This window comes from Balaenoptera ricei, chromosome 1 (assembly GCF_028023285.1).
Source record: "Balaenoptera ricei isolate mBalRic1 chromosome 1, mBalRic1.hap2, whole genome shotgun sequence".
Lineage (NCBI taxonomy): Eukaryota > Metazoa > Chordata > Mammalia > Artiodactyla > Balaenopteridae > Balaenoptera > Balaenoptera ricei.
In genome coordinates this window covers 188,143,921-188,171,789 of record NC_082639.1, presented here as the reverse complement: position 1 = coordinate 188,171,789, position 27,869 = coordinate 188,143,921, and the positions used below count along the sequence as shown (strand labels likewise).

The following is a 27,869-nucleotide window of genomic DNA, read 5'->3' as shown; positions in this document are numbered from 1 at the left end:
ACAAAGTGACCAACAAGGGATCAAGCTCCAAAATATAGAACCAGCTCATGTAGCTTAATATCAAAAAAACAAACAACCCAATCAAAAAATCAGAAAGAGATCTAAATAGACATTTCTTCAAAGAAGACATACAGATGGCCAAGAGGCACATGAAAAGATGCTCAACATCACCAGTTATTAGAGAAATGCAAATCAAAACTGCAGTGAGGTAACACATCACACCAGTCAAAATGACCATCATCAAAAAATGTACAAACTATAAATGCTGGAGAGGGTGGGGAGAAAAGGGTACCCTCCTACACTGTTGGTGTGAATGTAAACTGGTACAACCATTATGGACAACAGTATGGTGGTTCCTTAAAAAACTGAATATGAGCTACCATATGATGCAGCAATCCCACTCCAGGGCGTATATCTGGAGAAAACTATAATTTGAAAAGATACATGCACCCCAATGCTCATTAAAGCACTATTTACATCAGCCAAGACATGGAAGCAACTTAAATGTCTGTTGACAGATGAATGGATAAAGAAGATGTGGTATATATATATATAATATATAAATATATACACACACACCATATATATATATATACACATACCATATATATATATATACACACACCATATATATATATACACACACCATATATATATAATGGTATTTTATATATATATATATATATGAATATTACTCAGCCATAAAAAAGAACGAAATAATGCCATTTGCAGCAACATGGATGGACCTAGAGATTGTTATACTGAGTGAAGTATGTCAGACAGAGAAAGAGAAATATTGTGTGATATCATTTGCATGTGGAATCTAAAAAAATGATACAAATGAACTTATTTACAAAAGGGAAACAGACTCACAGATCTCAAAATCAAACTTATGGTTACCAAAGGGGAAACACAGGGAGAAGTGATAAATTAGGAGATTGGGGTTAATGTATACACACTAGTATATATAAAAATAGACAACTAATAAGGACCTACTGTATAGCCCAGGGAACTCTACTCAATATTCTGTAATAACATATATGGAAAAGAATATGAAAAAGAATGGATATATATACATACATACATATATATGTATATATATAATTGATTCACTTTGCTGTACACCTGAAACTAACACAGCATTGTAAATCAGCTATACTCCAATAAAAACAAAACAAAACAAAACGAGTACTACAAAAACAACGAAAAAACGTGTAAGAAAATGGCAATAGGTACGTACCTAACAATAATCACTCTCAATGTCAATGTACTAAATGCTCCAATCAAAAGACATTAGGGTGGTTGATTGGATAGAAAAACAAGACCCAACTATATGCTGCCTGCTAAAGATACACACAGACTAAAATTGAGGTGATGAAAAAAGATATTTCCTGCAAATGGAAATGACAAGAAAGGTGGGGTAGCCATAGTCATATCAGACAAAGCAGACTTTAAAACATAGTCTATAACAAAAAGACAAAGAAGGGCATTATATAATGATAAAGGGACTTTACATATAATCTTTAATATATTTTGAGTTGATTTTTGTTATGTGGTGTGAAATAAGGGCCCAGTTTCTTTCTTATGCATGTGGATATCCAGTTTCAGTAAAACTATTTGTTGAAGAGACTATCCTTTCCCAGTAGTGTATTCTAGGCACCCTTGTCATAGATAAGTTGATTGTGTCTCAATTATGTATTATTAACAAATGCGTGGATTTATTTCTGGGCTTTGTATTCTCTTCCATTGGACTGTATATCTGTTTTTATGCCAGTAGCATACTATTTTGATTACAGTAATTTTTGTAATATATTTGAAATCTGGAAGCATGATGTCCTCAGCTTTTTTTCTTGCTCAAGATTGCTTTGGCTATTCAGGCCTTTTGTGGTTCCATAGAAATTTTATGATTTTTTTCCATTTCTGTAAAGAACACCACTGGGATTTTGGTAGGGACTGAATTGCATCTGTCCATCACTTTGGGTAGTAGGGATATTTTAACAACACTCAAGCTTCTGATGCACTAGCACTGGATATGTTTCCAGGTACCTGTGCCTAATTTCTTTTATCATTGTACTACAATTTTTTGCATCTGTGTTCACCAGTGATATTGGCCTATAGTTTTCTCTGCTTATGGTATCTTTAGCTTTGCTATCAGAGTGACGTTGGGCTTATAAAATGAGTTTGGAAGTATTCTCTTTTCTTTGATTTTTAAGGAGTTTTTAGCAGGATTGTTACCAATTCTTATTAAATGCTTCAAAGAATTCACCCATGAAGCCATCTGTTCCCAGTATTTTCTCTTTTGGGAGGTTTCTTTTGGTGGAGATTTGCTTCAATCTCCTTATTTGTTGTTGGACATTTTAGACTTTATATATATTTTTCTTGACTCAGTTTTGGTAGGTTATATGTATCTCAGAATTTGTCCATTTCTTCTAGATTATAAAGTTTGTTGGCATATTTTTGTTTATTAGTCCCTATGATTATCTTTATTCTTGAGTCATCCTGTATAATGTCTCCTCTTTCATTTCTGATTTTACTTGTCTTAAATTTAAGTGGTCTATCTTTTTTAGTCTAGCTAAGCTTTTATCAATTTTGTTTATTTTTTCAAAAATCCAACCTTTCATTTTGTTGATTTTTTAAAAATTATTCTTCATTTGATTTACTTCTGTTCTAATCTTCATTATTTCCTCCTTTCTCTAACTTTGGTCTTAGTTTGTTCTTTTTCTAGTGCTTTAAAGTATAAATTTAGGTTGTTTACATAAGATCTTTCTTTTGTTTTAATGTATGCATTTATAATAAAAAACTTCCCTCAGTACTGCTTTTGCAGTATCTTGTAATTGTTGGTATGTCCTATTTTGTTCTCATTTGTCTTAAGATATTTTTAAAAATTCCTTATGATTTCCTCTCTGATCAAACTGTTGTTCAAGAGTTTGTTGTTTAGTTTGCACATATCTGTAGATTTTCTCTTTTCTTCTTTTTTTTCTGTTACTGTATTCTTGTTTTATTTCAATGTGGTTAAAAAAGATACTTGGCATGATTTCTCTCTTCTAAAATTTGTCAGGACTTGTTTTGAGACCAAACAGGTCATATCCTTCCAGAGATTATTCCATGTGGACTTGGGAAGAATGTGTATTCTTCTGTTGTTGAGTGGAAAGTTCTGTACATACCTATTAGGTTCATTTAGTTTACAGTGTTGTTCAAGTCTACTTTTTCTTTATTAAAATTCTGTCTGGACATTCTATCCAATATTGAAAATGGAGTATTAAAATCTCCTACTATTATTGTATTGCTCTCAATTTCTTCTAATCAGATCTGTGAATATTTGGTTTATATATTTAGGAGTTCTGATGGTGGGTGTTTATATGTTTATAATCCATTTTCCTGTTGATTTGACACTTTTACTATTATATAACAACCTTCTTTGTTGCAAGAAACAGTTTAGACAAAAAGTCAATTTTTTCTGACAGCCCCTCCTGCTGTCTTTTGGCTTCTATTTGCATGAATATCATTTTCCATATGTTCATGTTTAGCCCATCTGTGTCTTTAATTCTAAAATGAGCCTTTTATAGACAGCAAATTATTAAATCTTGTTTTTTTAACCATTCAGATGTTCTATTCCTTTTGATAGGTGAGTGTAGTCCATTTACATTTAAATTAATCATTATAAGTGAGCACTTATTATTGATATTTTGTTAACTAGCTTACTCTGCAATTGCTATTTCAATGTCTTTCTCTCTATCTTTCATTGTTATTTGATTGTTTTGTAATATTTTACTTTCTTTTTATCTTTTGTGTATCTGTTGTAGGTATCCCCCTAGCTTAATTGATGTATAGTTAACAATTAAAACTTTATGTGTATAATGTATACAATGAGATGATTTGATATACATATACATTTATCACAATAGGGTTAATTAACTCATCCATCACCTCACATATTACCTTTTCTTTGTATGTGCTTGGAATGCTGTAAATCTACTCTCTTAGCAAATTTCAAGCATACAATATAGTATTATTAACTATATCACCAAGCTGTATATCCCCAGAATTATTCATATTATAAATGAAACCTTACACCTTTGGACCAGCATCTCTCCATTTTCCTCACCTTCAAGTCCTTGTAACTACCATTCCACTCTTTCCTTCTGTGAATTCAACACTTTCTTGTTTTCCTATTTTCTTATTGCCTTCCTTCCTTCCTTTTTCTCTTTCTTTTCTTTCTTTCTTCTTTCTTTCTTCTTTCTTTCATTCTTTCTCCCTTCCTTCCTTTCTCCCTTCCTTTTCTTCCTTCCTTCCTTCTCTTTGTTTCTATGAATTCAATCTCTTCTTTCCCTTTCTTTCTCTCTCTCTCTCTTTCCCCCTTTCCTTCCTTCTTTCTTTCTTTCTTATTTCACTTAGCATAATGACCTCTATGTTCGTCCATGTTGTATCAAATGGCAGGACTTCTTTTCTTTCTTGTGGCTGAGTAATATACCATTTTACATATATAGATCACATCTTTATTTATTCTTTTATTTATTATTTTTTTTGCTGACCCCTAAGTTGTTTCCAAAGCTTGGATACTGTGAATAATGCTAAGATGAACATGGGACTGCAGATATGTCTTCGAGATATTGATTTTATTTCTGTTGGATACATACCTAGGAATGAGATTGCTGGGTCATATGAAAGTTCTATTATTTTTTTTGAGGAAATTCCACACTGATTTCCATAGAGTTGTAACAAATTAAATTCCAACTAAAGTGTACAAGGATTCCCTTTTCTCCACATCCTTGCCAACAATTATATTTTTTGATAAAAGACATTCTAAAAGGTGTGAGGTAATATCTCATTATGGTTTTGATTTGTATTTCCCTGAAGACTAGTAATTGTTTTACTATCTACTCATGTATTTGTTGGCCATTTGCGTGTATTCTTCAGAAAAATGTCTACTCAGATCCTTTGCTCATTTTTAAATCAGATTATTTGATTTTTCTACTATTGAGTTGTAAAAGTCCTTTTTTAAAAAATATTACCCTCTTATTAGATATATGGTTTTCAATTCCATAGTTTACCTTTTCATTTGTTGATTTGCTGAACAGAACTTTTAGTTTAATACAGTCCCACTTAAATTTTGTTTTTGTTACTTGTGCTTTTGGTGACATATCAAAAAATATCATTGCCCAAACCAATGTCAAGAAACTAGTTCCCCAAGTTTTCTTTTATGACATTTATGGTTTCAGGTCTTATATTTAAGTCTCTAATTCATTTAGAGTTAATTTATGTTGGTATTTTCATATAGGGGTCCAATTTCATTCTTGTTTGTACATATCCAATTTTCCCAGCACCATTTACTAAAGACACCATCATTTCCCCATTGTGTATTCTTGACTGCCTTGTTAAATATTAGGTGGCACATGGGCTTATTTCTGGGTTTCAATTCTGTTCCATTGGCTATGTGTCTATTATTTATGCCAGAATCATACTATTTTGATTACTATTGCTCTCAAACTATAGTTTGAAATCAGGAAGTGTAATGCCTCCAGCTTTGTTGTTCTTTCTCAAGAAAAGGGGGTATTTAGTGATTCCATACGAATTTTAGGATTATTTATTTTACTTATGTAAAATATGCCATTGGGTTTTGTTGAATGGTTTGAGAAGGATTGGCATTTATTCTTTAAATCCTTAGTAAAATTTACCAATTAGACCATCTGGTCCTGAGCTTTACTTCATTGGAAGATTGTAAATTTCTGATTCAATTTTATTTCTAATTTTATTCTGTTCAGATTTTCTATTTTTAAATGAGTTAGTATTGTTGAATTATAAGTTTCTAGGAATTTATCCATTTTTTCTAGGTTATCCAATTTGTTGGCTTATGATAGTTCATAGTTGTCTTTTATGATCCTTGGCATTGCTGTGGTATCAATTGTAATGTCTCATCCTTCATTTCTGATTTAACTTATATGAGTTTTATCTCTTTTTTTTCTTAATCTAGCTTTAGGTTTGTTCATTTTGTACATCTTTTTGCAAAAGCAGGTATGTTGTGATCTTTTCTGTTGTATTTTCTGGTCTCTATTTCACATATTTCTGTTCTGATCTTTGTTATTTCCTTCTTTCTGCTAACTTCACGCTTAGTTTGTTCTTTTTCTTTGAGTGTAAAATTGGCTCGTTTTTTGCAGATCTTCCTTTTTTCTTAATGTATGATTTTATCACTACAAATGTTTCTCATACAACTACTTTTGTTGTGCTTAAATTTTCATTTCCTTTATATTTTTATTTCTCCCTGATATCTATTTTGACCCATTGTTGAGGAATGTTTAGTTTCCACAAACCATCAGTTTTCTACTTCCTGTTACTGATTTTTTAGTTTCATACCATTGTGGTCCAAAAAATATTTGGTATACTTTCAATCATCTTAAGGTTTTTAAGGCTTGTTTTGTGCCCTAGCATGTTATCTCTCCTGGAGAATGTTCTGTGTATGCTTCGGATGAACACATATTCTGCTGTTGAATGGAATGTTCTGATGTCTGTTAGGTACATTTGTTTAAGTTTGGTTCCAGTCGAATTGCTCTTTTTTGATTTTCTGGGTGAATGATCTACCCATTTTTGAAAGTAGAGTATTGAACTCCCCTACTATTATTATACTGCTATTTCTCTGTTTAGATCTGTTAGAATTTGCTTAATGTACTTAGGTGCTCCCATGCTGGATATATATATATATATTTACAATTGTTAAATCCTCTTGATTTGACTCCTTCATTTTATAGTGACCTCCTTGTCTCTTGTTTACAGTTTTGACTAAAAGTCTATTTTTCTGAAATAAGTATTGTTATCCCTGCTCTCTTTTGATGTCCATTCGCATGGAATATTGTCTTTTCATTCACTTTAGCCTTTGGGTATCCTAAATGCTGAAGTGAGTTTCAGTTTAGTTTTACCTCTAGGTAGTTTATAGTTGGATCTTCTGTTTGGTCTCCCCCCCCCCCCCTTTTTTTAATGCACTCTCTTTGTCTTTTGATTGGAGAATAGAATTCATTTACTTTTAATGTTATTACTTGATAGGTAAGGGCTTACTAATACAATCTCATTAACTGTTTTCTGGCAGCTATATAGTAAATACTGTTCCTTGGTCTTTCTCTTGCACCCTTTCTTAGAGAATTCATGATTTTCTGTAGTGGTATACTTTGATTCCTTTATCTTTTGTGTATCTAAAATAGGTTTTGTTTTGTGGTTACCACAAGGCTTACACAAAATACCTTATAGGTTTAATGGTCTATTTGTAGCTGATAACAAATTCACTTTGATTGCATACAAACTTTACCCTTTCACTTTCCTCCCCACCTATTTTGTTTTTGATATCACAATTTACATTATTTTGTATGTGTTGTATATTCTCATGGTTTCACATTACTAATTAACATCTTTTTCTTTCAGCTTGAAGAACTCCTTTCAGCATTTCTTGTAAGACAGATCTAGTTCTAATGAATTCCTTCAGTTTTTATTCGTCTGGGAAAGTCTTTATATCCCCTTCATTGTTACAAGACTGCTTTTCCAGGCAAATAATTCTTCAGTTGCAGGGTTTTTTCTTTCAGTAATTTGAATATTTCATCCCTCTCTCTCCTGGTGTGCAGTGTTTCTGCAGTTTTATTAACCTGCTTATATCTTTATGGGGAATCCCTTTTGTTTGTGGAGGTTTTTCTCTCAGCTTCAAAAATTCTCTTTGCCTTTGATTTTAGACAGTTTTTTACAATGTGTCTTGTATATAGAATATCTCTTGTTTGAATCTGTTTGGGGACTTATGAAATGCATGATTTTGAATGTCCATGTCTTCCCAGCCATTATTTCTTTAAATAAACTTTCTGCTCTTTCTCCCATTCTTCTCCTGGGACACCCATAATCTCTACAATGTTTCTCTTGATGGTCTCCAATCATTCCTGTAGGCTCTCTTCACTCTGACAGGATACTCTCAAATGAGTTTTTTTTTTTTTCTGCTTGATAGTTTGTGGTTGATGCTCTCCATTGTATTTATCACTTCATTCATTGTATTCTTTACTTTCAGAATTACTGTTTTTTTTTTTATGTTTTCTATCTCCCTGTTAAACTTCTGGTTTTGTTCAATTATTGTTTATCTGACTTCTTTGAATTGCCCGTGTTTTCTTGCATCTCAGTGAAGTTCTTTAAAGTAACTATATTGAAGCATCTATCAGATAAATTGTACATATCCATTATTTGAGGTCAGTTAATGGAAAACTATTGTGTTCCTTCGTTTGTATTGTAATCCTTTGATTTTTTTTGTTTCTTGAAGTCGCCTGTTGCTGTCTTCACACTTAAAGAAGCAATTGCTTCCTCCAGTCTTTACAGACTGACTGGGGAGGAAAATACATTTTGTCACACTGCTATAGGCTTTTCCAGACCTTTTTTAAGGACACACCTGTTCCACACATCTTGATCCTTCATGGGAGAGAAGTTTGAAGCTTGTATGCTTCCCTCAATCTGGCAAAGCCAGTCTGTGTGCTGACAGCTTCCCGGTTGCTTTCCCTGGGGCAATGACAAATGCTCATGTTTGTGTGTTTTCTTACAATCCCACAGGGTCAGGCTGGCTTCTAGATGTCTCACTAGTCATCTGCAAAAGTTTGCATCACCACCTTGGGGACATACACAGGGAGCTGGCCATGGGGCAGGGGGATGTGGATGTGTTGAGGGTGTCCATGGGTGAGAAGGATTCACAAACTAGGTGTCTGCAATGGTTAGAGGATGGGCTTCCTTTTTTTTAAATGCCCAGAAGTGTCAATTTTATTTGTCAGTGCAGTAGGGGGCTAAGGCATGACCTGTTGCTTCTAAGAGTTAGAGAGCCAGCAGTGGAGGGGAGAAGCAAGCCCTCTTGGGCACTGGGCCCCGAGGCTGCCTTCTTGGCTGGGGGCTGGGCCTCAGACCTGAGCCCCAGCAGACCCAAAGTTTTGTTAAAGAGGAGGTTGATGGGGGTGGAGCCATCGGTGATGAGGGTTGATTTTAGGCCCAGGCTCTGGAGCAGTTTTACCTGCATCTCCAGTCCTGCCACAGCGAGGTCCCTGAGGGTGCTGGGACCCAGGCCCTCTGTCATCTTCTTGAACTTCTTCACCTCTACCTCAGCCAGCTGGTGGTGTCTACAAAACGGTCAGTAGGATCCTTGTCTCTTGATGAATTCTAGCCCTGGATGCTATACTCCTGGCCTCTCCCCACCCCTCAGTCATGCAGATTACCCCAGTATTCTGGATGGGGTGAGAGAGAAGTGGGCCTTTTGATCAGTATTGCAAGTGGAGGAAGCTGGCCCTTACTCACATGCTCTTATTTTCCCCCACAGGTGAAATCCTGTGCTGAAGGGGTCTCTCTGGGCAATAAGCTGTGCTACTTTAGGGGAGAGGTGACACAGGTAAAGTGAAACTGTTCCTCTAACCCTCTTTGATGCATTCAGTCTTGAATCTCTGTGCTCCAACAGTGTGCTATAATTTCTCTGCTAGACTCCTAGAATCCCACAAAGATATTCTCATCGATTCATGATTGTCAAAGTTTGTATCAGGAGAGACAGTAAAACTCCTATTCGGCCATCTTGCTGACATCTCTCTGTTATTATAGGTTTCTTCTTTGTGGCTTTTTTTTTTTTCCCCCTTTATTCTTGACTAATGTCTATCAATAGCACATTTATTTTGTTATATACTTATCAAGAAGTCTGTATATACACACACACACTTGTAAAAAATAAAACTAAATAAGTCTTTTGGCAAAACAAGAAAAAGTTGATAAAAACATTTTGCAGTGGATAATATAGCTGAGTTTTAGAAAATTATAAATATACTGGGATCTTGGACCAGTTTACTCACTGACACGGATGCATCTGGGAGGAGGAAACCAGTCATTCTCTGTACAGGTCATTGTGTTCTGGTAATTCTGAAGACTGTAGCCATTATAGCAGTGAACTCTTACAGTTTCACCTTGTAAATATTTTTTTTCGTAATCTGGGTAACGTCCATTTTCCAAGTAATTGAAAGTACATTGTCCTAAGGATCATAAAGACAATAGAAAAGAAAAAAAATAACATATATTTGGTAAAATAGCACATTAAAAATTAACTTTATAGTATTTACCTGACAATGCATTAGTATTCAAAAAGAACAAATAACTTAATGAAAATGAAAGCTACTACCACGTGTTTGTTAAAAAAGAAAAAAAATCAATATACCATGTTATTTATCTTTAGTTTTTATAATTACAATATGTGTAAATGATGCAGATATTCTTGTAAAGTCTCTATATTTCTCATGTGATTTCCATGGAGAGCTCCTCATAAAAAGAAGGCTTATTTGGGTCTTTTTGCTCACAGAACTTGACCCTTGGCCTTTTTTTTGTTGTGCAAGACTTAATTGTACTCACTTATGTACTATTGTCTCTCCACTCTTTGGAAGATTTATACATATAAAATTAAAGAGGTTTACTTACTGAGGCACGGTACTTCTGGAGACCACCCTTGTGGTGTGCAAGTAAGGTAATCGCAGGAACGTCGTGAAGAAGTCACAAAATACTGATCACAGCAATAGGTGAACTGTCGACCTAACCTTACTGGAAAGTATTCTTCATTTGCATAAAGTAGCCTTCCATGTTTTATTACTGGAAAATCACAAGGTTTAACTTGGAATAAAAAAAAAAAAGGTATGAATAATGTTTTACCTTAGTAAGCCATCAAATTAGAGATCAGATGTTTCATCTATGAATTATATTCCTATTAGCTTAATTACCCTCATTGCGTTAGAGTTTCTAGGAAAAGAAAAGTTACAGAAAACTCAGATGATTGAGGTATGTAAGGATGTCCTTGCTAATCAAGATCAACTTATGTCTTGTGGGTCATATTACATAAAATTTATATGTGAGCTCTCTTGGTAGAAAACTATACAGAGCTATTGATTTAATTATCCTTAAGTACATAAGTCCTAGCCTTGGTTGACTAAATTAGCATCTTAATCGAGAGATGAAAGTATAAATTTTATCGTGCAGCTCATCTGTTTTCTTTTCCTTTCTTTTTCATTCTCATCAGAAATCAGGATCCTGGCTTTTATTCTCAGACCAAGTCAATGTAGGAAAACAGTTTTTGTTTATAGATTAACACTCATTAGTTTATTTTTCTATTTATTGGAAATGTGTGATAAGTGTAGAGAAGCACAACAGTTGAGCCATTGATCCATTGATCACATTACACAGAAAAAAAAAATTCTTATTTAACCCTCAAACTAGACATGAAGGCATATTTTCCCTTCTTTATCTAATCAGAGAAATGAACAATGAATGAATAATTCTTAATATCCAAATGGTTATGATTAAGGGAAACACTTAAATGCTTATTTCTAATTTTAATGGGAGAATGATGTTTTTTTCACTGTTTCTTATAAATATTTTAAATGAGGTATAATATAATTACATTTATTGTTATTCTTATATATTGAGTAATTTTCACATGTATTCTTAAGTGTTATGTTGTTTATAACAGTTTTATATATAATATTTTTCAGAAAAATTTACCCTTTTTATTGGATGGTTTGGAGATAATCTAATACTTTTAATACTACACTAGTATTTATTTTACATCATGAAATATGATATTACAAGAACACATATGCAACACATTAAAAAAATGTACAACACACACACACAATATTCATTACCATTTTTAATCTTCCTTAAGATCAATGATCCGTTTTCTTTTTTGTATGATTACAGAAATCTTTCAAGCTGTTTTTATAGACTTGCTACGTGAATTATAAACTTTGAATCTTTGCATACCCTAATGTCTTTCTTTAACAAAGACTTGTGAATGATACCTTCTCTTGGTATAGATTCTTGTCCTATAGTCTGTATCTCTCATCATTGATAGGTTTTCCCCACTTTTGTGAAGCTTCCCACTCTTTTAAGATTGAAATGCTTATTTACTCTCATTCCTTTTAAGTAACAGACTAGTTTTCTTTTTTTTTTTTTTTTAATTTTTATATTCATTTTTGGCTGTGTTGGGTCTTCGTTTCTGCGTGAGGGCTTTCTCTAGTTGCGGCGAGCGGGGGCCACTCTTCATCGCGGTGCGCGGGCCTCTCACTATCGTAGCCTCTCTTGTTGCGGAGAACAGGCTCCAGACGCGCAGGCTCAGTAGTTGTGGCTCACGGGCCTAGTTGCTCCGCGGCATGTGGGATCTTCCCAGACCAGGGCTTGAACCCGTGTCCCCTGCATTAGCAGGCAGATTCTCAACCACTGCGCCACCAGGGAAGCCCCAGACTAGTTTTTTTTCACACTACTTTTTGGAGATTTAGAAGATTTTCTCTTCATCCATGGATTTTACAAATTCTATCATGTTATGTCAAGATATGTGTATTTAACAATAATTCTATGTTGGGCAAGCTTGAGTCTTTGTATTTGCAAGAACCAAATCTTAAAGAACTCAATTAACTTTGCCATTAAATTGTAGAGCAGAGATTTGAATCCTGATGATCTGATTTCAGAACTAGTATGTTTATCCACTTCATTATGTTTCTTCATACAATATGAATACAGTAAAATAATCCACTGAGATTCATTTCTAAAAGGTACACACAGAGGGCATAATTGAAAGTAAGTATTATTACTATCACTGGCCCGAGCCCTGTTCCTATTCTTGTCTTTCATTCGGTCACATGTGAATGTGTCTGTATCTCTCTAACCAGATCAATTCCTGAAGCACATGTACTATTCCACTGTGGTCGGATCAGCACTCACACTGGCAGGACTTAGAACAGCCTCACTACACTCTCACACTTCTACCAACACGAGCTCTGGTCTCATGAGCAGCTTTGGCTGTGCCATCACAGTGTTGGCTCAGACTGATCTCAAAACTGATTAAAATATTCACTAATTTTTAAAAGTGTTTCTAGTCTTTCTGTACTTGTGCAGCTGACTCCTATGACCCAAGCCCAGGATCTTACAGTTATCACTGTTAAGTTTCATGTTATTAGATCCAACCTCGCACATGGGAGTCTTTCTGCGTGATGAACCTGTCCTAATGCAGGTTCTCTTTCAGCACCCTTGTATCATTCCAGCGGTGAATTTGTACTGCATCTCCTCTACACCATTAAACTAGAGGAATGGAGCAGGCCTGAGAACACAGTCCTGAATCTGATAATCAGAGAGGCTTATTTAACGAAATTATGAATATCTGATAAACCATCTAACTGGTCAATTTCCCCATCTTGTCCACAAGAACTTCGGAAGTTCCCTTGTGGGATAAACTCATTGAGGTACAGTCAGGCTCATCTGCCATATTCATAAACCAAACTTTAACACGATTAAATATTTCTCTTATATTTCTTATGCACATTGAAATCTGTTTCATACTGATAATAGCTTCCTTTTTAAGGGACTCATACTTTGAAAAATCATTTTGGACTTATGCCTGGAATTAACATGGAGGTCACTGATCTATTATTTGTATCATTACATTTTTCTTTCATGCAAGATCGAGTTTAACTGTAGTGCATCTTTACAATAAACTGTGATGTATAAAGAAAAAGAATATGATTGTAGAGACAGAAAACACTTGAAAAAAGGTAAAGGAAGCATCCCTAGAAATAAAATACTCTGTTCAGTTTAGTGACATTTTTCTAAATGTGATAGTTTTAGAAAATTCCACAATGTCTTGTACATTCCTCCCTCCCAAAATTAGAGCCTAATTCCCCACAACTGAATGTGCTGGACTTAGTGACCCACTTCTAAAGAATACATATGGCTGAAGTGACAGTGACAGTGTGTGACCAGGTCATAAATGGTATGGAAACTTCCTGCTCTCTCTCTCTCTGGGATCACTAGCTCTGGGGAAACATAGCTTCCTCTCAAGCAATCTGCGGAGATGCCCATGTGGTAAGGTATTGAGGCTTCCCGCCCAAAGCCAGGTGAGAGAGCCTAGGAAGCAAATGACACATCAGGTGACTTGCAGCCCAGGCCAGCACCCCGACTGCAACCCAAGAAGTGTGATTCAGAACTAACCAACTAAGCCACTTCCTAATTCCTGACCCATAGGAGCTCTAAGAATATAAAGGTGTGTTGTTTTAAGCCCATATGTTTTGGGAGAATATTTTTACACAGCACTAGATAACTAATATACTAGGTGTTGGGTGATGTAAGTCTTACTCAATGTTTTAGTTCAGATATTAGAATTATATTAGAGAATTATATATTCATACACACAGACATATATTTAACTTTGAGTAGCAAAAAATTTAAAGAGTTTTAGTTTACAAAAATGTTTTTATTCCTCCTTAGAACTGTCTACTTTGAAAAGCAAAGAATGCCTCTAAAGCCTCTACTTTGCATACACAGTAGGGCAAATACTTGGATTTATTCTGTCCCCATTTTTGTATGTTTAAGAGAAAGAAACTTCAGAATTAAGAAGTAGGTCAAGATATGAGTGAAACTTACAGGAACATCTTGGAGCAGGTGACCAGCCATGGCTGGTGCACATTGCAACATTTCCCTGGATCACAGGAGAAAAGCCACTTTTACACTCATAAATGATTTTATCTTCACCTCTGTATTTGGTTAATTGAGGTGTGTAAATACCATTTGGAATATAAGGAGGATCACATGTTATTTCTGAAAAGAGAAAAGATATGTGTACAATATAGAAATAACTATCCATTAAAAATAATCAAGTATATAAAAATATAAAAGTGGATGTTATTTGTTCTTAGTACAGCACAAAATGTCATTAAAATGAGCACAGCCTCATGCCCTTCCTGCTGTATCACTCATATTTCCCTCCATTGTATTTCTCATCTAATGTATTTGTGCCCACTGGACTCTTGAATACTCTTTCTCCAAAGCCAACACATGCTTCATGATATTCCATACCCGGCAATGAATTCTTGATATATCACTTCAGCTATTCTTTCCACTTTCTGCAAGTTCCTCAGCTTCTGTCATTCTCACAAGTACTATTTACAAATATTCTGAGTCTCCTCCCTCCAGATGCTTGGTTGGATAGTATACCTCTGTCCCTCTGAAGTAGACATAAACACATGGCTTGCATAGGACAATGAAATGAATATGGAAGTAATATGTTTTCCTTTAGGGAGGAACAGTCATTGTGACTGTAACAGTTATTGTGTGAATTTTTATGTTCTCTTCCCCACAGCTGCAGTGATTAAAAGAAGAACATGGAAAGGTGATGTCTCCATCCCCTGATTCTTACAATGAAAATGATGAGCAGAGACCCTTCTGACCTACATTGGATGTGAGCATGAATAGGAGATAAACTTTAGTGTATTAAGCCACTGAGATTTTGGAATACATTTTTCTTCCTGTAATAGAATAACCTAATCCAGGGTTTGAAAAACCTTTTATAGAAAGGGCCAGATGAAAGGTCTCTGATGTAATTACTCAGCTCTGCCACTGTAGGGCAAACATAGCCATAAACAATACATACACAAATGGGCATGGCTCTGTTCCAATAAATCTTTGTTCACAAAAAAGGGCACAGGCTGGATTTGACACGGGGATTAGAGTGTGTTATCCCTTTACCTAGCCTTTCCTAATTTATAAAGCTTTTCTCAGTCACTTATGTAAACTTTGCTATATCTCAACAATGGAGCAATTTGCAATATTCCTTTTCTAATAAAATATCATGCTTTTAAACTATTGTAGAAATGTTACACAGCCATCTATAATGGTGCCATGTTGTATTTTGGGCTAAAAACCTGTGGTGGACATTCAGCATTGCCTGAAATTCATTTATTTATACGCTCCTAATTTACTTTTGTTTCCATTTCCCAAAGTCAGTGACCCACAGTCTCCTTACTTTGCTCAAGGCACCTAACACAATTGCTCTCTCATCAACAGATAATAAGTCCTTGCATTCACAGGAAACAATTGAGACTACCAGTCGTGAGTTGTTCCCTAGATTTTTTTCCCAAGATTTCTTCAACTTTAGCTGCATCTATCCTGGACTTAAGCCTTTCCCTTAGTCTTTGATAATAAGGTGTGTTTTTTTTTTTGTTGTTGTTGTTGTTGCTGCTGTTGTTGTTTGTTTCTTGTGTGTTCAAATTCAAGATAGCTTCTCAAACTTCTCATTTTTCCATGGATGTTGCACCACTGTTTAATTCTTCTCTCTCTCTCATTTTGTCAACCACTCTGTCTTAGATGGATATGCAAACTTCTCCCAATTTTAAACTCCTTCTCTCTACCTTTTGTCCAAGTTTAGGTAATTGTTGTATCACTCTCAGCCTATCCATAGGGACGCTGCCAGCTGGGTTGTCTGAGGCACCCATCTGGGCTGTACTGCTTGTGCGGAGCCTCCGCAGACCTTTCCTGACAGAAGTCAAGGCTGTGGGTGGACCAGCCCTGTGGTTCTTATTATGATTGCAAGAGGCCCCTCAGCAACAATCATCAGGAAACTCTGAAGAACAAGATTTATTACTCACAGGTCCTGAAGTGTACCCAGTACACCTGAGGAGTGCCCCGCAGTGAGGTCAGAGGTAGAAAAAGAGAGAAAGAGAAAGAAAGAGAGAGAGAGAGACAGAACGAACTTGGAGCTCTGTTTTTATTAGGGTCTCAGAGTGGGTGTCTACGATTCTCAGGTTCACTCTTTATTGGTGAATTTAAAGCAGAAGAGTGGGAATTAGGGTGAGGGAAGGGAAAAGCTGTCAGTTATCTAGGTCACCCAGGGCTTTCTATAAAGGGACCTTCATGGGTGTGGCAGTCTGGTTCCTTATCTAGTTATTTTGACAGTAGCTGTGTCACACAGCTGACAGTATGTTTACTCAGGATAAATGCCTTTAAAATGTATGCCTTGGCAATCAAAAGTTTAATGTCCCAGACACACGACACGAAGGTATTCCATTTTTTCCTCCCATTTATTCTTCAACCTGTTTCCATCTGGCTTCTCACACCACCATCGTGCTGACATTGCTCTGACAAAAGTCACCAATGTCCCCCAATTTCCAAATTCAAAAATCTTTGTATTCCACATATTACAGTGTCTGGTGTATATTATTAGCTAAACTCTGTAATATTTGACACTGCTGATCACAGACTTCTTGAAGTTCCCCAGTGCATTACCTTTTTATGTTCTACTTCTCCTTACCTTTGTCTGAACAACACGATTTAATTTTGTTTAGTTTACTTATAGTTACTCCTCTTCTTCCACCAATCCACTTAATTCTTAGGCCCAGCCTACTTTTCCAATCGCATCCCCTACCACTTTCCTACTTATTTTCTGTGCTACCAACACACTAGCCTTCGGTCTGGTTTTCACACATGCCAAGCTTATGCCTATCATTTGCACTTTCTGTTCCTTGTGTCTTGAACGATTCTCCTCTAAATCTTCATAGTGATGCTTATCACCACGCCATAAACACCTTCCCTGAAGACCCTATAAGGGTTGTATGAATGAAGAGAGATGCCTTGTACTTGGCTCTACATGAGTATTTGTCCTTGATTTTGTTGTTTTCCTCATCATACTCTCTGTGTACTTCAAGACTTGTCCATGACAGAAAGCTTCCCTGTTATGCTAATAAATTCTTCAGTGTGATCCCAATCCATACACCCAGTTGCAGCTCACATTGGACAGGTCCATGGGTACAACTCAAAAGCATACTCAACTTATCATATATCAAACTCAATCATCATCCTTCTTTCAGTATATGCTTTTCTTCCTGTGTATAACATTGGAATTTGTGACACAAGAACCTCATGATGGAAGCCTGGAAATTTACCCCTACATTCCTTCCTCCACATCACTTCAAAATTCAGTCAAACACCATATTCTATAAAGTTGGTATTATTACTTATATATCTCCTCCCTTTCATAAGACACCTCCACTGTGTAAGGTCAGCTCTTAGAGGTAGTGCAGTAGTCTCCTAGTTGGTCTTAAATTTATATTCCATTCTGCCAGATAAGCTTCAATATGCCTCTGTTGCTAACATGATAATATAATTATTAGCAATGATTATATTAGAAATAATAGAAATCATATGTGATCACCTAAACACAAGTTTTATGTGAAATAGGTCTTCACTATTTAACACTAACTTCAAATAAGCCTTAAATGTGCTCATTTATTCTTTTCTGTTTTTTCTCTTTCACTTCATTCTGCTATATCTATCATATTTTCATATACACATTGAAGTCCAGTTTACATGTCTTAGTTTTTACTTCATGCTACAGCTGAACTTAGTACCAAAGTTTGAAGTCGAAAGTCACAATATATAAATAAACATGTGTTTCACTAAGATACCTACTAAATAATATTGGGAGAATTTTGTTAAATTAATTAAGAGTAGAAGAACTTCTAGGGATTACTTTCAAGCAGTATATATAAATCTTTTAATAAATTTTGATTCCCTACTCATGATCTCCATTAAAATAAATAATGTTATTAAAACATTGCCAGGGCAGGTGTTTCTATTAAAATAATAATAATAATAATATTTGAGGCTGTCCGAATATGTAAGGCCAAATTTTTTCTACTTTTAGAAGCAACCATTAAGCATTTGAAATAAGAATAATTAATTCAAGGTTAACACTCTGTTGTGAATCGTAGAAAATCCAGTCTGTACAGGGAACAGAGAGATTTGCATCAAAGGTGGCTTTTATTTAACAGGTCTTGATACTTTTATTTATTCCTGTGAGTGACTTGTTGTCAGAGACTGTTCCTTATTGGATACAGAGACCAAAGTTTTGACAAATCACCCTCAAATAAAACCCCTGACACGTACAAATCATAGACCAGATAGAAGACAATTTAAGTGTTTTATCCTAGACTATTTTATTTAAATTTACTTTTATGACTTAATTCCAAATTTCTTATAGAGTTCTATAAAATAAGATATGTTAATCTGGAATTTATCATTATCAGCAGGTAGATCCTTCCAATGTACCATGAAAATAGGGAGAGGTATTTGTGTCACTAGCTGAGGTACAGAGAGTGGAGTTTCTTTTAATAAAAGACTTCTCTATATCTAGTTAATGTAAAATGCATTTTAATAAAATGAAGCATCTTTAAGAGACAGAGCATGCTTATCTAATTTGGGGTGAACCACTCTTTACTTATATTGATCTTTAGCAAATTATCTTGTAAAAGAGAGAGTACCAGTCCTAATCCTGGTATCTCTCTCGCTAAAGAAAGCAGGACCTTAAAGCATACAGTCTTGAATTTTTAAGTTATGACTTGTGACTAGGAAAATGAAAAAGAACTTCTAAAAGGAAAATGTCTTATAAATGTGGATTCTTTGATGTGTGTGTGTAAAGGAGTCTAGTTTTGTTTTTTTTTTTTTTTTTAATGGCTGTGTTGGGTCTTCGTTTCTGTGCGAGGGCTTTCTCTAGTTGTGGCAAGCGGGGGCCACTCTTCATCGCAGTGCGCGGGCCTCTCACTCTCGCGGCCTCTGTTATTGCGGAGCACAGGCTCCAGACGCGCAAGCTCAGTAATTGTGGCTCACGGGCCCAGTTGCTCCGCGGCATGTGGGATCTTCCCAGACCAGGACTCGAACCCGTGTCCCCTGCATTGGCAGGCAGATTCTCAACCACTGCGCCACCAGGGAAGCCCAGGAGTCTAGTTTTAAGAGAAGTAAGCCTAGAAATTGTAGTAACACTGTGGGAAAAACAGAAATTTCCCACTACTAAAACGGATCTGTTCTAAGGAAGAGTTTTAAGTAGGTAGGTAAGTGACCAAGAAAAAGGAATAATTCAATGACTTCTACGTCATGTTATCCTGAGTGCTATGTCCAAGTAAAATTGAATTCCTGAGGCTTTACTTTGAATTCATTGAAACCTGGAATTCATTGAAACTTTATTCTAATGTTTATCCTCAATACGGGACAAGAGTCCTGATATAAAATAAGTGGTTTATAAGCTATATTTTGGTGATCGGATGGATAAAAGAGGGGCTCTGGAAGTAGCATATATGGCAGACTTTGACGCCAGAGGACTTGTGCATCCACCTTCTTTGCTCAGGAGCCACAAATGCCGTGGAGATAAACAGCTGGGCTCCACACAGCATCAGCTGCACACAGATCTCATGTGGTTGTGTAACCGAGCGGGACCCTGTGGGGCCTTCCCGGGACAGACCCCTCCCCCGTATCCTCTGCTGTAGCTCCTCTCTGAACTACCTAGATGATAGCATCTGATGCACGTTTCCTGAGTTGTTTTACAGATGCTAAAACTACAATCAAACGGAAGATGTTAACTACTTGATGACCATGAGCACGTAGCCCCCAGACCTACTGGAGCCTGAGGATTGATGATGTTAACCCCTGTGACACTGCCCTGTGACCTCACCATCAACCAATCAGAGAATTGGCACGAGCTGATCACATACCCTGGGACACCTCTCCCTCACCTGGCCTTTAAAAATGCTTTGCTGAAACCCATGGGGGAGGCTGGGGAGGCTGGACTTTTTGAGCACTAGCTGCCCTGGAATCCTCGCTTGGTGCCTTATGATAAACGCTGCACTTCCCTTCACCACAACCTGGTGTCAGTAGATTAGCTTTACTGTGTGCAGGTGAGCAGACCCAAGTTTTGGTTCGGTAACAGTTATCACTGTCTTGTGTTCTTAACTTCTTTCTAAATATTTTCTTAACAATGCTTGAAAGTGAAGGTCATTCAGGAGGATGTATTTTCCAAGGAGCTGCTCGTGGGCTCAACTAAATTTTTTTAAGAATAAAATCAGCTCAAAAACTATCTCTAGTTTTTGTAAAAGAGGATCACCAAAGCAAGGTTTATATATGTTATTACGAATAGCATGATTTAAAGTTCAGAGGGCTCTTAAGAGGTGAAGGTCACAGTGTGGCAATACCTGTAAAAGTTGCCCTCTTGGAGAGTCACTTGTCTCGGATGTCATGTGTGATAATACTGTTACTTGTTTTACTCGGTGAAGCAGCCCTCATCAAAAGCTAACTCCCTCCTTTTCATAAGTGTTTGCAAATAATTCAACACTGTTATTACCATGCTATAGCTGTATCTGCCTGCTCTTCTTATGACTTCTTACATTCCTCAACTATTTATTGATATATTTTTCTCTTCTAAGCCATGATAGTTGAAACTATCCCTTTCTAAATGAGGTAGGCTAAGTAGAACACAAAAAAAGCAGACATAATTTCTGGTGGGCAAAGAGCACAGTTGAAATGAACTCTTTGAGTCTGTGTAACATCCTTCCCTTATGAAGCCTAAAAGAGGAACTGTTTTCAGCACCATCACCACAGTTGATTCGTATGAAGCCTGTGGTTAATGAAATCTCCAGTTTCTTCTATTTAATTCCATTATCCATGGAGGATTACCTCATCTGGTATTAATATAATTTACTTTTTAAAGTGAAAGTTTGGGCTTTACGAGAGGAATCTAATTATTTGAGAGGTATATATACCTGGGGATTAGGAAACCTGTTACATTCCTGGCTCTGCTCTAGATTTGCTTTGTGACCATAGACCAAAGATTTCATGAGCTATTGAAATTTTCTGGTCCTGTTTATGTCTATCTTCAGAGTGAGAGAATCACACCAATTGATCTCAAAACAGGCCTTGCACACATAAAATGTTATGTCTTTGTAATAGTTGATTCCTATAAACATTAATACTCCATTGTGAGAAAAAATAAACTGCTTAACCGTAAGGAGTATATGAATTAAAACAATTGGTAAAAATATACAGCAAAAGATATAGAAGAGAAACATAGCATTACCTTTACACGAAGGAACTGGGGCCCATCCAAATTCAGTGCATACGGCATCTCCTCTTTCCCCGTATTCGAAACCACTTGTGCATTTATATTGAACTCGTTCATTTGCCTTATAAATTTCCTTCAGAGATAGAGGATATCCATTTAAAATGGTTGGTTGTTTGCAGGAAATTTCTAAACAAAAGGGATTAAATTCCAACAGGTTTGTTATATATTAAAGGACTGTGTCCCAAACATAGTTATATAAAGATACAACTCTTGTTTCCGTTAGGTAAATCAGACAACTAAACAAAAGTCCTGTTTTGACTTGAATGCTTGGTGAATAATTTATCGGTTGTTCTTAACATTCATTTTTGAAGTAAGTAAAAATTCTGATTTAAATCATGTTGCTAATTTATTTAGTTTGGGGATAAATTAGTCCTCTTGAAATAAATAGTGGCCAGTAACATTCATCAACTGTATATATAAAATTGAATACAGAAATAGGTTTAATGTGATATGTATTTTCACTGTGACCTGTAAAAATTACATATTTTTTTAGTTATTGATAATAGAGTAATTATTGACAAAACACTTTGTCAAAGAAATTAATATATCTCATTGTTATTACATCTCCAAAAAGCAACTGACCAGCTTCTGTGGTTTTGCTATCCATCCAAGTTTTCCGTCAAAAAAAAAAAAAAAAAAGAGCTGGCCATCATCTTTCACACTATTGTCACTCCAAAATTTTTCTCTGGGACTCCAGCAACAGTGACTAATTTCCCAGATCTTATTCTCCCTTCATCTTAATCTTTTTTTCCTGTTTGTAACTTAATGATCTTTTTTTCTTGTCACTTTATTGTTCCATTTAAAATGCTTCATTGATTCCCAATTCAGTCTGTATAAAAGCCTAATTCTTCAGCATGGTGTACGTAGCCCCGCAGAACCTTGGACTGCCAATCTTCACTCCATCTCAGGCCCCTGAGAACAGTGGGAATAGGGGAGCTTCATGCTCAAAGAGGCCTCAAGGCCATTGTCCCTTCCTCTCCACTAACTTCTTCTGGCTGGTTTGCTTTTCCCCTCCTCAACTTCATCTGAAAGATTCTCATTCTTCCTTTAAGACTTATCTTCTGCATCAGTCATTCCAGAAAGGTTTCACTAACCACAGAAATTTAGTTGCAAGAAATAAGCCCCATCCATGAACCTCTAGAGTATACAGTAATTGCTACACTGAATATAAATATGTTTGCCATTATTAACTCAAAGAACTAGTTTTGTAAAAAAGACTTCCTAGGAAGAGGGACGCTTCTCTCTTCATCTCACTGTAGGACAGACTAGACTAAGAAAGTGTAAATAATTTGGGGATTTTAGATAATGTTAAAAAACAAATATGGCAGAAATTTCTGCCAAAGAAATACTGGTCAAACGAAGTATGGTACTTTTAAATAAATTGACCAAAATATATTATTACAAAAGCCAGAATCATCATATTGATCATCAGGCACAGGTCAGTAGTATTAAAACTAAAGAACTGCTAACTTCTAGCTAACTATGGAACTTTTTTTAAAGACAAAGATTTATTTAGTGGATTCAGTTCAGTTCAGCAATATTTATACTAAACTCCCAGTGCAAGTATAAAACAGGGCCACTTCCTAGAAGCATTATTCAAAAACACAATGTTATCATGACACATCAATAGAAATAAATAATGATAGTTTTTCAAATAAAAAAATGACCTATTCTGGAGTTTTAATATTAAACTTGTAGTAGAAATGTTTAAGATTTTATGTTAGTCATAAGAGTCAATTACAATTTAATTATAGTTAAGAGCATGGACTTTAGTGTCAGATAACCTACGTTTAAATCTTACCTCTACCATATATGCCATGACAATTTTGTACATGTGATTTAATTTCTTTTTTTTTTTTTTAATTAGTTTATTTATTTATTTTTGGCTGTGTTGGGTCTTCGTTTCTGTGCGAGGGCTTTCTCCAGTTGCGGCAAGCGGGGGCCACTCTTCATCGCGTGCGTGGGCCTCTCACTGTCGCGGCCTCTCTTGTTGCTGAGCACAAGCTCCAGATGCGCAGGCTCAGTAGTTGTGGCTCACGGGCCTAGTTGCTCCGCGGCATGTGGGATCTTCCCAGACCAGGGCTCGAACCCGTGTCCCCTGCATTGGCAGGCAGACTCTCAACCACTGCGCCACCAGGGAAGCCCGATTTAATTTCTTTGCACCATGATTTCCTCAATTATAAAATGGCAGTGAAAACAGTACAAAAATCACATAGTCATTTGGAAGGCAAAATAGATGACATGTGTAAAGAACTTAGATCACTTACTGGGAAATAGTAAGTGCTGAATAAATGCTAGTGCGTTAGTATTTTTCAGATTCTGTAGGAGGCACAGTGTTTTGAAAGGCATATTTTCATGAAAAAAAACTAAACTCATTCAAATAATCAAACAGTAAGTGTATCTTACCTACACATTTAGGTTTTTCTTCACTCCAAATACCATCTGCTGAGCAATGTATTTGTTTAGGTCCATCAAGTATGTAGCCTGAATTACATTCAAACTGTATTGCTTGTCCAAAAGTATATATTTGGTCTGGTTCCAGGGCACCACTGAAAATTTTCCCATTCTCTGGTTCTGTCACTGGTAAACACTTAACAACTGAAAAAATAAATATAAATTTTTCTAGTAGAATTGGAAAATTTTATTATGAAAAATGAGTATATAAAAATATAACATATATATAACCAATAGCAAGATTGGAGGAAATTAAATTCTTTAAAGATGTATTTGATATACCTGTTAGCCAAAAATAAATTCTACTAAGTAAAAAAGCCCCCCAAAAAACAAACAAAAAACCCCTGTAAGTTTATCTCTGATTCTTTTCTATGAGAGTGAACAAAGAAAATTATTACTTTGGATTTTTGATTGACAGTTTATATATTTTGTAGTAGCAAACAAGTGTTTCTTAAATAATTGAGAAATATAAAGTTTGGGATAATTAAATACAAAATTTCCATTTAAGCCCCACAATAATATAAAACTGTATTCCTAAAAGGTGTAAAAGCAAACTTTCTGATTATGTTTATTTCAATAAATAAATAGTCTTTAATTTTCCTTTTTCCATATCAAAATAACTTGAGCACTTTTTTGATTTTCCTTAATATTTTCCGGTATCCCTTAGCTTATGATATTCAATCTTTATTTTACAATGATCACCCAGGATGCTTGCTAAATGGAAATTCTATGGCTGCCCTATCACCCCAGGGATACTGATTCCATACATCTTTACTAACCAAAAATTTCAGTTTCTAAGAAACACCCCAGGTGATTCCAATGTGGATGTTCCTTAGAACATTGATGTCCTTCCCCTCATTTCCGCAGATGAAAGATCCACTCTCTTTTTCAGACAACGGGATTTTTGAGTCACCATGTTTCTTCTCCTCCCCCCACCCCCCTCCCCTTCTTCCTCTTCTGCTTCCTCCTTGTTTTTCTCTCTCTTTCTCTGTCTCCCTTTGTGCCTTTCCTTCTCTCTTCTTCTCCCTCTCTCCTTACTCCTCACCATGGAACTTGGAAAAACAATTCTGATTGATCTCTTATTTTCATGATGACTAGAGACTGGAATTACTAGTTCAAAATTTGGGAACAGGATGTGCATTTTTTCATTCTCATTGTTTGCTTTATGGATCAGTAAGAAAGGACAGAGGTCTTCCTTAGTTCCTGTCTCTTTTCAGTACAACTAAGACCATAGGAAAACTCCCCTTGCCAGGCAAGAGGGAGGAGGTGGCTAAATCATGTTCTCCACTTCAGCCGTTACCAGAGATCCCTGCACTGGGATCGTTATTTGGGGCAGTGCCTCTTCATGAATAAAGCTGAAATTCTCAGCTTCATTTTGATGTGATACTTGTGTTATTTCTAGTGGTTAGAATCCAAAAGGAAAAAAAAAATTAGATTTTTCTAATCTGTAATACGTTAACTATTAGATCAGATGAGCCTGTATTTATATTTGGTTATTGAAACACATAATAACGTAGCAATAAAAGGATTAGATATCCACTCTGTACTACAGTAGAATCCACAAAAATAATTTGAGTAAGAAATATTTAATTATAGACTTTATGAATATTTGATGTAAGACATTTCAAAAAATCCTAATATTTTAAGTATATGTTTTAATATACTTGTAAATCAGTTTTACATCTACCTTCACATATGGGAATATTATTGGTCCATCCATTTGTTTCACATTCACGGAAATTCATCTCACCCAGCATCTGATACCTAAAAACCAACAATAACAGAGTTGTGAGCTAATGCGTGTTTATGCCCAGTTTTAAGTTTGATACCATTTCAAATGTCCAGAAACTCCATTTCAAGGAAAATTAACAGCATATACTTCCCTCCTTCCTTTCTTAAGAAAGGCCCTCGGGCTTCCCTGGTGGCGCAGCAGTTAAGAATCCGCCTGCCAATGCAGGGGACACGGGTTCGAGCCCTGGTCCGGGAAGATCCCACATGCTGCAGAGCAACTAAGCCCGGGCGCTACAACTACTGAGCCTGCGCTCTAGGGCCCGCAAGCCACAGCTACTGAGCCCATGCACCACAGCTACTGAAGCCTGAGCGCCTAGAACCCGTGCTCCACAACAAGAGAAGCCACCGCAATGAGAAGCCCGTCGACACAACTAGAGAAAGCCCACGCGCAGCAACGAAGACCCAACACAGCCAAAAATAAATAAAATTAAAAAAAAAAAAAGAAAAGAAAGGCCCTCAAACCCTCAGGTGTATGGACTTGGAATAATCATAACCCTTGGTTCATGACACAAACTCATTACTGTTTCACACACAATGCACTTTTATTCCTTCATTAATTTATTTTTTCACTAATGAGGTACATTTAACAATGTAATAAGCTCCACGAACAATCATCAAAAACAGAAGATAAAAACATGATAGTACACAACAGGTCACTGTATGTCACCCCCGTCCACTCTTTTTCCATATTTCTATCCATACTCCTACCCTCCATGGTTGTGATATTTTCTGGATGCTTTGGGCTTTTTACATGATCAAGGATAGTGCTAACAAAAATGTCTGAGTGTGGCTTATTTTCAGCACTGGTCACCATCTCCCTGTCTCTATACCCGAGATCCAAGATGCTTTCCAGATGGCAGTCGATGAGTCAAGTCTGCTTATAGAAGTCATTCAATGTCGAATTATAGTAACTCATCAAGCCTGAGCTTAAAACCAAAGATGCTGTACTTTAACACAAGGTCCTTGGGCAGGTGTACAGTGTGCAGTCATCCCCGGATGCTTCAGATGAAGGCAAAGCATCCTTCTCAATATTTATTACATTGGATGGTTGGAGGCAAAAAAACAAAACAAACAAACAAAACCTTTTTCTCAAAAAATAAATAATGGAAGGCATTTTGATAACCACAAAAGAGAGAATTTTGACAAATGGTCTTTCATGAACTTCTAAAGAATTCTACGTGGACAAATGTTTCCTTTGTCTGCAAATAAGAGTTGTTCTGCAAATTACACAAGTAAAAGAAATTTTCTCCTTCAAAAAACACTGTGTCTTTCTTGGATTGGGATTGATTTGTTCCTAATTCTCTACAGGAAGAAAACATTTCAACAGAGTAAATGGGAGTCACAGAACTTGAAGTCAAACTTTTACTCTGTGCCTCTGTCACACGAAGGAACAAAATAATTTGTTATTAAAGGTTCTTCTCTGGTTCCTCTCTTGGCTCTACCTTATAACAGAGAAAGAAGATTTCCTGGTGAATATTTTCCATCTACACCAGGGACCCATCCACTTGCCCAAATCTCTGTCAGGCGTTCTGCAAAATTCTACACAAAACCGCCTAGCGTCACCAGCAAAGCCTGGGGAATAAAACCAGAATCTGGGGAATAAATCTAACCTTCCCCCCGGCCCCCGCCCCCGCCGGCTTAGTCTAGTTTCACTGGCTCACAGGGTCGCACATGCAGAGGAATTGCACCCGGCTCTTCAAACTGGAGTTGCTCGTTCAAAATGGCCCCGGCACTTCAGCTCAGGGCCGTGTGCACACCTTGCACACGACACTCCATCCAAGATGGCAGCAGCGGGCGTGTGCAGAGATGCTGCACACGGCAGTGTGGTCTGGAGCCTGAGCAGAGCAGCTGCCCCGCCCCCTCCCAGCTGACAAGACCCTATAAGGCAGAGCCG

The 27,869-nt window shown here is 36.3% G+C and overlaps 1 protein-coding gene across 2 annotated transcripts in view; it reads right to left on the bottom strand.

Moving 5' to 3' along the window:
* Positions 1-27,869, bottom strand: part of CFH (complement factor H) — a 99,974-nt gene that overhangs the window by 60,315 nt on the left and 11,790 nt on the right. Inside the window, exons 4-9 of one of the 2 annotated variants that reach the window (XM_059942870.1) lie at positions 25,872-25,948; positions 24,137-24,328; positions 21,686-21,856; positions 14,434-14,607; positions 10,447-10,635; positions 9,831-10,007 (exon numbers count right to left, since the gene is read on the bottom strand). In XM_059942870.1, coding sequence (XP_059798853.1) covers positions 9,831-10,007; positions 10,447-10,635; positions 14,434-14,607; positions 21,686-21,856; positions 24,137-24,328; positions 25,872-25,948 — 980 coding nt within the window. The remainder of the gene's footprint in view (positions 1-9,830; positions 10,008-10,446; positions 10,636-14,433; positions 14,608-21,685; positions 21,857-24,136; positions 24,329-25,871; positions 25,949-27,869) is intronic. The other variant, XM_059942874.1, reaches the window with a different exon arrangement.